Below are 12,492 nucleotides of genomic sequence, written 5' to 3'. Positions count from 1 at the left end.
TGATCGATAACAGGAAAGACATACCCCACTGAATTTCCTTGTGAAAACCAATCAATTTTACTGATGTGTGTACTTGAATTATTGGTAGTTATCATTCAGCTGTCCTGTGAATTAAAGATAAAAAGGCAAAAAATAATAAGTAAATAATAAAAATAATACAGTACCTTAATAAAACGTAACTGTTTGTGAGAAAATTTATTCTAGAGTAATAGTTTTCAAACTTAATACCAAAATGTTTTTACCATTATGTGTTCTGAAGATGGTATTTATTTATTTATTTACTTTTAGGCTTTGGGCCTTTCCCATGAAAACTAACGCAAATGCATCTTATGGCACTTTTCCATTAACCCCTAATGGCCTCACACCTTACCACCCTGCTTGTCCCAGCACCACACTGCATGGTCTCCTTTGCTTTTCCATTACAAAAGCAAGGCGAAAATGTTATAGAGGACCAGAAATGCCAACATTAAAAATAAATAAATTAAAATAAAAATGGATATAAAAATCTATAATTCAAAAATTAAATACAAAAAAGTAATATAAATTAAACTAAAAGTAACCGAAAAAATGTTAAATACACCGGTGCTTGTCAAAAAATTACAATATCCTCGAAAAGTTTAATAATTTCCATAATTCAATGTCAAACTTTCATAGATTATAGATTCAGGGCGTGAGTTCAAGTATTTATTTGTTTATCTTTACATTATTTGGGCTTCCAGCTCATAAAATCCACGAAAACAGGATTTCAAAAAATTTGAATACTGTGAAGAAATCCCCATGCATATTTCTTAATGTTTTGCATGGGAAAAAAAGGATGGACGGATGGATGGTATTTTCAAAACGATATGTTAATCTTCAGTAATTGGTTGGGAATCCCTTTGCTTTAATCACTGCCTCGATGCGCCTTTCTTGATGATGCGGTCAGCTCTTTGTTTTTGGATCAGGTGGCCCTCATTAGCCTCTTGATAATACTGTATTGTGGCCTTCATTTTCCTCTTGTAATAGACACACAGATCCACGCACGCACATACCCCCAAAAAATGTCTGCATGTATTTTACACTTGGTTGATGCTTAATTTCAAATAAATACTAGTGTCTATTTCGAGTACTCGTATTTAAGAAATAAAAAATCCAAACTTACTCACCCGCACTAAATGAAAAATGCAATGCCGCAGATGCCATCTGTTTCTGTGTTTATTGCGTATAGTATAGTAGTGCAGTAGTTGTGCACTCAACTGTCTTAACTAATTTGCTCCCAAAAACGTATAAATATGTTCTATTTTAAATATTGCCATGGCCCCAAAAACCTATTTATATGTTTTTTTTTGTTTTGTTTTTTTTTTATGCTAGAGCATACAGAAGGCTTTGATGCAGCCTCTAAACTGAAGAGAACGCTTAAAGCAATGGTAGTTATTACAAAAACGTCCAGCAGGTGGCAGCGGGGTATAAGAGATCAACCAGGGCCATGTTGCAAAAAGCTCTTTTTGCGTATAGTATAGTGGATTGTGCACTCAACTGTCCTCTTGTATTTAACTAATTTTCTCCCAAAAACGTATTAAGATGTTCCATTTTAAATATTGCCATGGTCAATTACGGATGCCCACTTCGAATGACGGGAAACATTGACAGACGCTTATTTTACTGAGGAATGAAGAATGACACTCGAATACAATGCTGTTCGGCTTAAAATATTAACGGATTGACGCTGATGGAAGGGTGTCCCGACGCTCAAAATTCATTGAGACTCCAACCTCTGTTGAAAATATTTAATTTCTATTTAATATTTAATGTATTACAAGTGCTCAGTGTGGCGACCACCGGCAGCACAGACAACATAAGCCTGATGAGAATATATCCAAAACATGCATCAGGATGTCGTAGCCCACCATGCTGATTGCAGCTGTTATTTGAGCTTTCATGTTGTCTATATCTGATGCAAGTTGTGCAGCATAAGCTTTTGTCTACAACATCCCCGAAAGAAACAAGCCTATCTGAATGAAAAGGGGCTTCAGCGTTGAATGGTCCTCGCTCTCTGCGCTTGGCCTGTCAGATCATTGACCCTCAGTGTGTTGCTCAAATCTGCACAAATTCAGAGCGCACCAAAAACAGGGTGTGGGTGGGCGCACTAAGTGCGCCGACTGGGGACTCGGTGGGCCAGTGCGTCAAGCAGTACAAGAGAGTAGTGCTTTTGGAAATCATGGAGCAGCAGCAGCACTCCACCTGATACGAACACAAGCGCTCTCAAAGAGTAGTGCAGGGGAGTCAAAGTGAATTTCTGAACGTGCATGGCTTAGGAAAAAACAGTATTCTAAACATTTGCGCATACAATTGATTCAAGGAAATTTTGAACATGCTCAAAATGTGCTTTTTGCAACATTCGCCACTCAGTGGGATAGGCGCATCACTACTGACAAAAGAACAAAAAGGTTCTGATCACTTTGAGGGATGTAACGATATCCAAACATCATGTTACGATATTATCACGATATGAAAGTTACGATACGATAATTATCACGATATTGTGGGGAGGTTGGCGATATTAAAAAAAAAGGTCACATATTTTTAAAACAAAATATTGTACTTTTGTACATTACATCAATGCATATAAATAACCTACAATCGCTAATAAGACTTAATATTGAGGCACTTAGTTGCTAATGCAAGCACACATTAAGTTCCTAAACATATTGACTCTGTTCACGACGTGCATCACATATGTCAAGGTCATGGCCCACGGGCCAGATGAAGTCTATTAGGCCCTCTGGATGACTTTTAATTATGATTAAAACCGGCCCGCACGCTTCAGCCGCTCGCTGGTGGTTTGCATGAGCCAAAACTACATTACCCACAATGCCGCGACTTAATTAAATGACGAATCAAAACGAGTTATTAAATCCCAGCAGGCTCTTTTCAGAAAAGGCAAAGCAGAAAGCGAGGCTGCTGTCAAGGCGAGTTTTATTGTGGAGAAGAGATCGCAAAATCTGCCTGACCATTTACAGAGGGAGAGTTTGTGAAACAACCAGACAACTATTTTCAAACGTGAGCCTAAGCAGAAACACCGTTGCAGAACGCGTGAACCAACTTTCCACGAACCTAAAAGAACAGCTTGTGGGAAAGGGAAAATATTTCAACGCATATTCACTGGCTGTGGATGAGAGCACCGACAGCCTGACTCAAAACGTTGATGAACTTACAAAAGATTGGACACCAAGTGTCAGGCTCAGCCTCACACAAGTGACTTTGAATTTGAGTTATTTTATTTTATTTTACCTTTGCTTCTACTTTTTAGTTGATAATGCATGCAATTTGTTGATTTATTATTATTTCTTTGTGCAATTATATTCATATTAAACATGTTTTGAATGAATGAATACAATTTATTTCGATCAATCATAAAAGAAAAAAAATACAACACACAGCTCAGTCATAAAAAGAAACATACAGACAGAAAAGCCATCGGGGGAAGCTCACGCTTATTTTTGCCTACCCTTTTAACAAAATCAGGCCACACTGATTAACTCAAATATCATACATAAATGATAATAAAATTAACAAAAGCAAGATCCAAACATTAACTTAGTCTCATATTTTTCAATAACTTTACACTTTTAAACAAACGTTTAAAATAAAAAATTTGACACCCTGTTAATTGTTCATCAAGGTGATTCCATACCTTCACACCACTATTAGTAATACATTGATCTTTTAATTTAGTCCTAGATTTTATTCTTTCAAAATGTACCTTCCTTCAGAGGTTGTGTCTATATTCTCTTATCCTAAACATATTCTCTATATGACTAGGGAGCTGTTTATAATACAATTTATACATTAAAAGTGCAATTTTATAATTAACCAAGTCCTCAAATTTCAAAGCTCTTAACTTAATAAATAACCCATTTGATGGTTCTCTACTATTTGATTTTGTGTGGGATATGCATTCCCCCGTATTTCCAAACAGTATATTAAGTAAGACAAAAGCAAAGAATAATACAAAATATACAAAGCATAATGATTCAAAAGAAGACCTTATATAATATGGCAATTGATTTTGTTATCTTTGATTTAACATAATCTCTATGCATTTTCCATTTCAAATTTGTGATCCAAAAATGACACCTAAAAATTTCATATCAAAAACTCTTCAATTCCCCACTCCTATTCTTAATTTAACTGTTGAATCCATTTTACGATTACCAAATATCATACATTTTGTTTTACTTGTATTTAAAGATAACTTATTCAGGTCAAACCATTTTTTAACCAATTTCTTTTCACATTCAACATTGGTAATCATTTAAGTTGGTTCCAGAACAGAAAGAAGTTGTGTCATCAGCAAAAAGAATTCAAATTAACAATTTTAGATACAAAACATACATCGTTCAAATACAAAATAAATAATTTTGGCCCAAGGATTGACCCTTGTCGGACTCCACATGTTACTTTTAAATACACAGAATCATTTTGATCACAAGATACATATTGCCATCTATCACTCAAATAAAAACAGGAATGAGCTACTTATCTGACTCCATATTTATACAACTTTTGCAATAATAAACCATTATCTATCATATCAAAAGTTTTTTTTAGATCAATAAAAATTCCTATTGAATATAATTTATTGTCTATTGCAGTGGTTACTTCATCCATGAATTTCATGTGAGCTAATCCTGTTGACTGGTTTGCTCTAAATCCATACTGATAATCACTTATGATGCTATAATTTTCACAAAAACTCTACAATCTACAGTACAGTAATTTCTGGACTACAAGGCGCACTTGGCTATAAACCACGCTAGCGGTATGGGATTTTTTTAATAGGTTTTAAGTGAACTAGTGAATACACACACACTCGCACGCACGCACACACACACGCACATACACATTAAAAAGGAGAAAATAAAATAAAAATAAATAAAAAAACAAAAAAAAATAAAATAATAATAATAATATATATATATATATATTTTTTAAAATAAGCCACGCTAGCTAAATTTGGGGAATACTACACATATAAACTGCACCCGACTGTAAGCCACAGGTGTTTTCAATTTTACCGCACCGGGTTCCCGCTACTTTATTTTCCATAATGAGGGTCTTTCTTACTGTATTTGGGCTCACTTGGTTTGTTTTGCTCTGCCTGACGCTCTTGCGCTTCCTTTATAGTGCGCCCCCTTGTGATCTGATGGATAAGCCGCACCTTTGTATTAGCCGCAGGGTTGAATGCAAGTGAAAAAAGTAGTGGCTTGTAGTCCAGAAATTACTGTAATCACAAATAATTTCTCCAGAATTTTAGAAAATTGTGGAAGCAGGGACACTGGTCTATAATTTGACACTGTATCTTTTTTTTTTTCCAGATTTATATAAAGGAATCACCTGACATTTTCCAGTTGAAAGTGACAGATTAAGTTTTGTTTTTGAAGGATGTTTACATTTTTGCCAATTTTTTTTAAATTGAGAAACATTTTACTTTAAAAGTTTAATTGTAAAATAATATATACTGTTTGTTCAATTTTGTACAATTGGTAATGTGCAATCATAATTATATGTTTTAATGTTGACCCAATTTGGCCCTCGGTTTGTGCCTTTTTTTCTCTGTGATATTTGAGTTTGGCACCCTTGACGTACATATTACTTTATCTGACTATTAGCATGGATTTTAAACATAGAGGGGCCAAACATACCTTGTGAAAATTAAACTGCAACTAAAAAAACTAACCAGCAGGGGGTGCAATAACTGCACAAATGGAAATCAACCTGACTATTTTAAAAGGAACCCCGACTGTCATGACAAATTTACTCTATATTATTTATTTGGTTGTTACTAACATAACTATGAGATTCATTTTTCAAAAATAATTTACAGTTTAATACATTAAGTAAAAACTTTATTTGAACGTACGCCTTCATTGTTATTTACGTCGCAACACATTTAGTGCGTAGTGACGTAGAATGGCGCCGGCTCTCTGCCGAGCAATTTGAAACGCTTATAAAGAAAGCAAGGTAAGCCTTGTAGCGTTCCTAAAGAAACAACATACGATCGTAGCATTCCTAAAGAAGCAACATGCGATCAGGAGAGTCACCCTCCCCCACGTTGTGCTCTCGTCATTCACCAGACGCATTCAAGAGTTTTGACCGTCCCTTTAGGAATGCTACGGAGGCTTAACTTGCTTTCTTTATAGACGTTTCACATTGCTCGGCAGAGAGCGAGCCGCCATTCTACGTCACTACGCACTAAATGTGTTGCGACATAAATAACAATGGCGGTGTACGTCCAAAATAAAGTTTCAAAAAAAAAAAATTCCAACTGGAATTGATTTTTCAAAAATTTATCTCATAGTTATGTTAGTAACAACCAAATACATACTATAGAGCAAACTTGTCATGACAGTCGGGGTTCCTTTTAACAGATGTGCGGCTTTTAATAAGCAGCAGGACAGAAACATAAATGAAAAGTCTACAAAAAAATATGTTAGAGTGGGTGAGTCGAAGTCTGGAATTACATCCCATTAAAGTCCTTTATGACCTTAAATGAGCAGACCATGCTCAAAAATCCACCAATATGAGAGTTAAAACAATTCTGCACAGGGGAATGAGCCAAAATTCCTCCAACAACCATGCTGAATACTAATCACCATTTATAACAAACACCTGATTAGTTATTGCTGCTAATATTTTTTTCAAGGGGTAACGGATAGTTCATTTTCTTACCCTTAATCGTCATATATAAAGTGCTTTTTTATTCACTTTGGTTGTCGTTGTGAGATATTAAAAATGGCTAGATAATCTGAACCATTTAAGAGTGGTACACACACACGTTTTTGTATCATCGTGGGGACATCTCATTGACATGATTCACTTCCTAGCCCCTCCCCCTAACCCCAACCATCAAAAATGATTGCCTACCCCTACTCCTTGCCCTAACCTCAAACATAACCCAATTCAGACCTAAACCTCTAAAACCCTTCAAAAAGAGGTCTAAACTTGTGGGGCCCAGCAAAATGGCCCCACATGGACGGGTGGGCCCCACAACTCTGCGAAATCCCGAAATGTTGGCCCGACTATGTAACAAAAACAAGACCACACACACACACACAGGACAAAAGGACACAGAGACTTGGTTGTACCGATATATGGAGGCTTTGTCCACGTCCATGGGCGTCTGTGGATCTGTGAGTGTCGGGCTGGGTGCCTCTGCTAACATCCCTTCAAACTTCTCTTCTGAGTCACTCTCTACCTTGGCTACACCTTGCATCTGCTAAAGATAAATAAAGCACAACCATTTATATCACAGCAAAAAGACAGCAACAGAATAGTACACTGACAGAAACTCTGAAAATAAAGGTTTTGAGCTATTGTCATGATCACATCATGTGAAGGACCGAGGAGAGCCAGAGGGCAAAACTCATAAACAGAGCCTTGCTTCACTAGAAGCACCACCAGGTTCAGAATGACACAATCTGGTTATTACTTCCTAAACACTAAGAGACTAACAGTTCAGCTTTTATTTTCAGGCATTAAAATCTGCATCGAGTCTGGATTTATACTGCAAGTCATTTGCCCCATTTCTATTTTCAGTATATCGCTGGCGTCAGGCCGAAACCTTGGAGACCCCAAAAACACAGACAGACATATTTTTTTAACCATTAACATTGGATCATCAAAGGGAGTAAGTCATTTTGAACACTTTATTTAGAGTAGTCAATAAGTTGTAAAACTAATACCCACACACAAGGACAGATTTTTTAAAAAAAAATAAAAAATTGTCCAAATTGTTACTTATGAGGTTTTAACCCGAGGCCAGCAATATGCAGATTTCAAGTGACACATCTGCAAATTCACTGACACATGAAAGGATCATTGATTGATGCCCAAAATTTGCATGCAATAAGTAAAATGTGAAATTGACTTTTTGCACAGGGCTTGACTTAACTCTGTGGCTAGAGGTTTCCTAGAATTACTGGCCAGTAGCCACTTTGCACTTTCAATAGCCACAGTTTTGTTTTTGAGACATGTTGGAGAATGGTACATTAAACAAAAAACACGGGGCGAGCAACTGAGCATTTTCTGGCGGTGCAATTGCACTTTATAGCCAATGTACAGTACTTTGTACCGGCGGGCACGGATGCATGCGGTGCGGTGCGGAGGACGCATTTGTAGGCTATTTGGAGCGGGACACAGTGCAGCACACTTAAAATCGGCACATTCACATATTCACCAACGTTTAAAAATAAATACATTTCTTCGCACCAGCCAATTGGCTTTGGGAACGGACTGCAAAGTTACACACAGCATCCTGAACAGATCTGTAGTCACCCGGAGATAGTGATAAGTGTTTACTTGTTTAAAACTGTTGATAGCAATAGCGCTAACATTAGCTAAAGTATTTAGCACGGCCACCAGAATGCAAGTGAAAAAGTAGAAGCGCTGCAGGAGAAATAGTTTTTTTTTTTTTTGCTTGCGTCAACACAACATCCTGTTTTCGCCATATTCTTTCGGCTTGAATTTTATTGGCCGACCATTCGGTGCATCACTAATAAAAACATTTATTCAGTTAATTGGCAAGATCAATAAAAAATTTAACATGGACAAAAAGAAATTCCATACTTAAATATACAACCGAAACGGTATATTCAAGAAAAGTGCCACATTTGTTTCTATTGCAGTGGAAGAAACAAAGAAGCAATTAAAGAAGATATCATTTCGCCCCTGAGAGGTGATCTCTCAAAAATACTAAGGGACGAATTTGAGGCGCGGAAATATTTGGATTGCAGGCATAGAAGAACTGCCGAATTCCAGCTCGCCAATGGCGGCCGCTAAAGTTATCAGAGAAGTTTTACAGATGGACCGGGACATAAAGATAGACCGTCTGCTTTGCACATATGCCGCCAAGAATACGGCTGGCCGAGAGAAACCACGGGTGATCATCGCGAAGCTGCACTACGATGGAGATGCTTCAGAGATTCTGCGGAAGGCACGGGAAAAGGCACCACTGTTTTACAACGGACGCCAGATTGCCATATTCCCGGACTATACGAGCAATGTTGTCAAGGCGAGAGCAGCTTTCACAGAGGTACGGAGAGCGCTGCAAGATCGAAAGGATGTCCGCTACGGTCTACTCTACCCCGCCAGGCTTCAGATTTCATATTGGAACGAGGACAAGGAGTTTGTGGATCCCCAGAGGGCATTGAACTATGTGAACAACGCCTTTTTTCGTAACAGAGATGGAAGGCTGAAGGTACTTCTGTATGTATGCAGTAAACAAGTAAGATTAATCTATCAACTCATACATACTGCATCCTGTGTTATGGTGAACTTTCCAGGTACATTTATGTTTCATTATTAGTATTTCACGTAGTAAATAGATAATAAAATATTCCAGGGCTATGGTGGACTTCTCAAGCACGTTAATGTTTCAGTAATATTATTTAAAGTAGTTAGTAGACAATTAACGCATTAAGTGTTACAGTGGACTCTTCAAGTACATTTATGTTTCATTATGATTAGTTCATATAGTAAGTAGATATTACATTGTTGGTTAGCTTACATATACTGTCTATTGACACCTAATATAGCTGGAAAGGGGGGGGGGAGAAAAAAAGGGGGAAAGGAAGGGGAGAGAAAGGAGGAGAGAAAGGGAAAAAAGGAAAAAAAACTCTTGTCATACTATATAATTTAGGAAATTTTATTCCACAGAGGACCTAATGCATACATAATTATTGATGGCTGTAATGGAATAAGTATGCAGGAGCCTACCTGAATGATTGTATTTTCCTTCTATGTCTGAGTGCGCCCACTGCACAGTTAAATACGTTCGAGGCTGTGCACTTTTGCTGCCCAGTTGGCAGCTAGGGACACAAACCCAAGTGCAATTAATGTCACTTAACCATTGTCAAAAGCGATTTTGAGCTATAGTTGTTGTTTTTTGTTTTTATGTTTTGTTACCCCTGTTCTTTGGGTGTTCCGATTTAGAATTGATAATGAAACAATTTCCTTTTCTCATGTACAGCGACTGGTTTATTGTATATGTAAAAACCTTTAGTACAGCTGCAATGATTTTTACTTTTTGTTTTCCACTCTGTATTGATTTCACCACCTGCATGAGCGGGCAATGGGTTCGGTTGTGCTTCCCATCTTTCTACTCCTACCTTCTGCAATGATGAATCAAATTTATGATTACATTTTTTGACCAATGGATACACTAAAGTTTATAAGCTACAATGTGAGGGGTCTTCACAGACCAATTAAAAGGAAGACCATTTTAAGACATAAACATTTCTTCAAGAAACCCCATCTGTCTGATATAGAACACGAGAAGTTAAAAACATGGGTAGATAGAGTATATTATTCCTCCCATCATTCGGGGAGAAAGAAAGGTGTTGCCATACTTATTCACAGGCAAATTCATTTCATGAAAACTTTACTACATAATATATACAGTATATTAGTCAATGGAGTGATAGATGGCGTAGATGTGTCTCTAGTAAATGTATACGCGCCAAACGAAGATGAGACAGGTTTCATTAAGACATTGTTTGGTGTTGTATTGAAGCATAGCACCGGACTGCTTCTGATGGGTGGGGACTTTAATTGTGTTATGTCCCAGTTAATGGATAAACATCCGTCTTTTAAATGTGAACAATATAGTCCCTGATAACGCTAAATTGTTAAGTGGTTTCAATTGGCCCAAAGACGGAATCAAATATCTCGGCATATTCATACCCTTACATAAACTATATGAGGTAAATTATGATAAATTAATTTGACATATAAATAACGATTTGGAACAATGTCTTCACTCCCACTCTCTATGCTAAGTCGTGTGGAAAGTATACGTATGAATGTTTTAGTCAGACTGCTGTACTTATTTCAAATGTTGCCTGTGGACATTTCAAAATCAATTTTTGATTACCTGGACAAAACAAATGTCAATATTTATCTGGCAAAAAAACCCATCCCAGAATCAAGCTCAAAACATTACAGCTGCCTAAATCAGATGCAGGGCTTAAATTCCCAAATTTAAGATACTATTTCTGGGCTGCCACGATAAAACCACTGAAAACCAAATAACATGGATTTGAAATGACACACAAACATGCTGGCTGAACATTGAGAAAAGTCTATGCTCAGACCCATTAGAAAATTTGGCCCTTGTAGATATACCTCCTAAGAGTATGGCAGTTTGGACAAAAAAATACTTTAAAGATTTGGAAAAAAAATACAATTTACGTTTAAGCTACCACAGACAATTTCACTGTTAGCGAACATTTGGCTTGTGAAGACCTTTTCCCCTAACAACATTGATGCTGGCTTTAGAAATTGGTCAGATAAGGGGCTAAGCTATGAATACCAGTAAATCAAGGACGATAACCTTAAAACATTTGAACAACTTAAAAATTATCAATTGATTTAATTATTAATTAATTGTCATCCGGGAGGCAAACTCGTAGAGCTGCTGCTCCTCCGCGTTGAGAGGAGCCAGTTGAGGTGCCTCGGGCATCTGGTTTGAATGCCTCCTGGACACCTCCCTGGAGAGGTGTTCCAGGCATGTCCCACCGACAGGAGGCCCCGTGGATGACCCAGGACACGCAGGAGAGACTATGTCTCTCGGCTGGCTTGGGAACACCTTCGGATCCCACCGGTGGAGCTGGTTGAAGTGGCTGGGGAGAGGGAAGTCTGGGCTTCCTTGCTAAAGATGCTGCCCCTGCGACCCGACCCGGATAGGCATTAGATGGATGGATGTTCGTTGATTAAAGCAGCCTTTTAAAAGCATGAACAGACTCAAGTGGCTTACTAACAAATTGGATAAAACTACAAAATATTTAACTCTACTACTTACTCTAATATTTAATGTCACAAATGTGTGACATAAATCTGCAATTGTTTGTTGATTTGTATGCATAAACACATGCTTAAATGCGTACATATATCTGACCTGTGAACACTGGGCCTCTTGATTGGCTGTATTTTTACACGTGACTTTTGCTACAGTCCTGCTTTACATGATTCACAAATGCGTACGGCGATTTGCAAATGCGTGTTTAGAGACTTGTGTGTGGCTCCGTAGATTCACATTCAGACCATGAGGGGATGCAGCACCAATAATATTTCCAATGTTGCCTGCAAACCTGTTGACTGGGCCTTAGACCAGGGTTTCTGGCAGTACTTTATCAAACCAGACGGCCGCCAGGTTTTTGTTGCTCCCACGCAAGGCTAAGCCAATGCCCCCTATCCCACGAATAGTAGCCTAATTGCCGTACCTTGCCAGCATTAGAAATTTACTCTTCAAATTAAGTCAATGATTCGCAAAACTGCTCCGCAAAGAAAAAATTCCAAGCCTTGTGTGCACCGACTTCCCCTGTCAATGAACAACGAATAGTAATCGCTGGATATCGGATCAGTCGGTCGACAGCCCCGCATCCCAAAGGAAATCTCCAAAATATAAATCTGGGACTGCTCCAATGTGATCTACTTTGGAAAGGTGGGACATTC

At 37.7% G+C, this 12,492-nt stretch overlaps 1 protein-coding gene across 7 annotated transcripts in view; it reads right to left on the bottom strand.

Annotated features, from left to right (window-relative positions):
* Positions 1-12,492, bottom strand: part of pknox1.1 (pbx/knotted 1 homeobox 1.1) — a 63,207-nt gene that overhangs the window by 38,314 nt on the left and 12,401 nt on the right. For 4 of the 7 annotated variants that reach the window (XM_077580889.1, XM_077580887.1, XM_077580892.1 and 1 more), the window contains one exon: positions 7,128-7,258. In XM_077580889.1, coding sequence (XP_077437015.1) covers positions 7,128-7,258 — 131 coding nt within the window. The remainder of the gene's footprint in view (positions 1-7,127; positions 7,259-12,492) is intronic. The other 3 variants (XM_077580890.1, XM_077580893.1, XM_077580891.1) reach the window with 1 other exon arrangement.

This window comes from Vanacampus margaritifer, chromosome 11, assembly GCF_051991255.1.
Source record: "Vanacampus margaritifer isolate UIUO_Vmar chromosome 11, RoL_Vmar_1.0, whole genome shotgun sequence".
Lineage (NCBI taxonomy): Eukaryota > Metazoa > Chordata > Actinopteri > Syngnathiformes > Syngnathidae > Vanacampus > Vanacampus margaritifer.
Note: the sequence above shows the minus strand (reverse complement) of the source record. Positions and strands in the feature narration are given on the sequence as shown.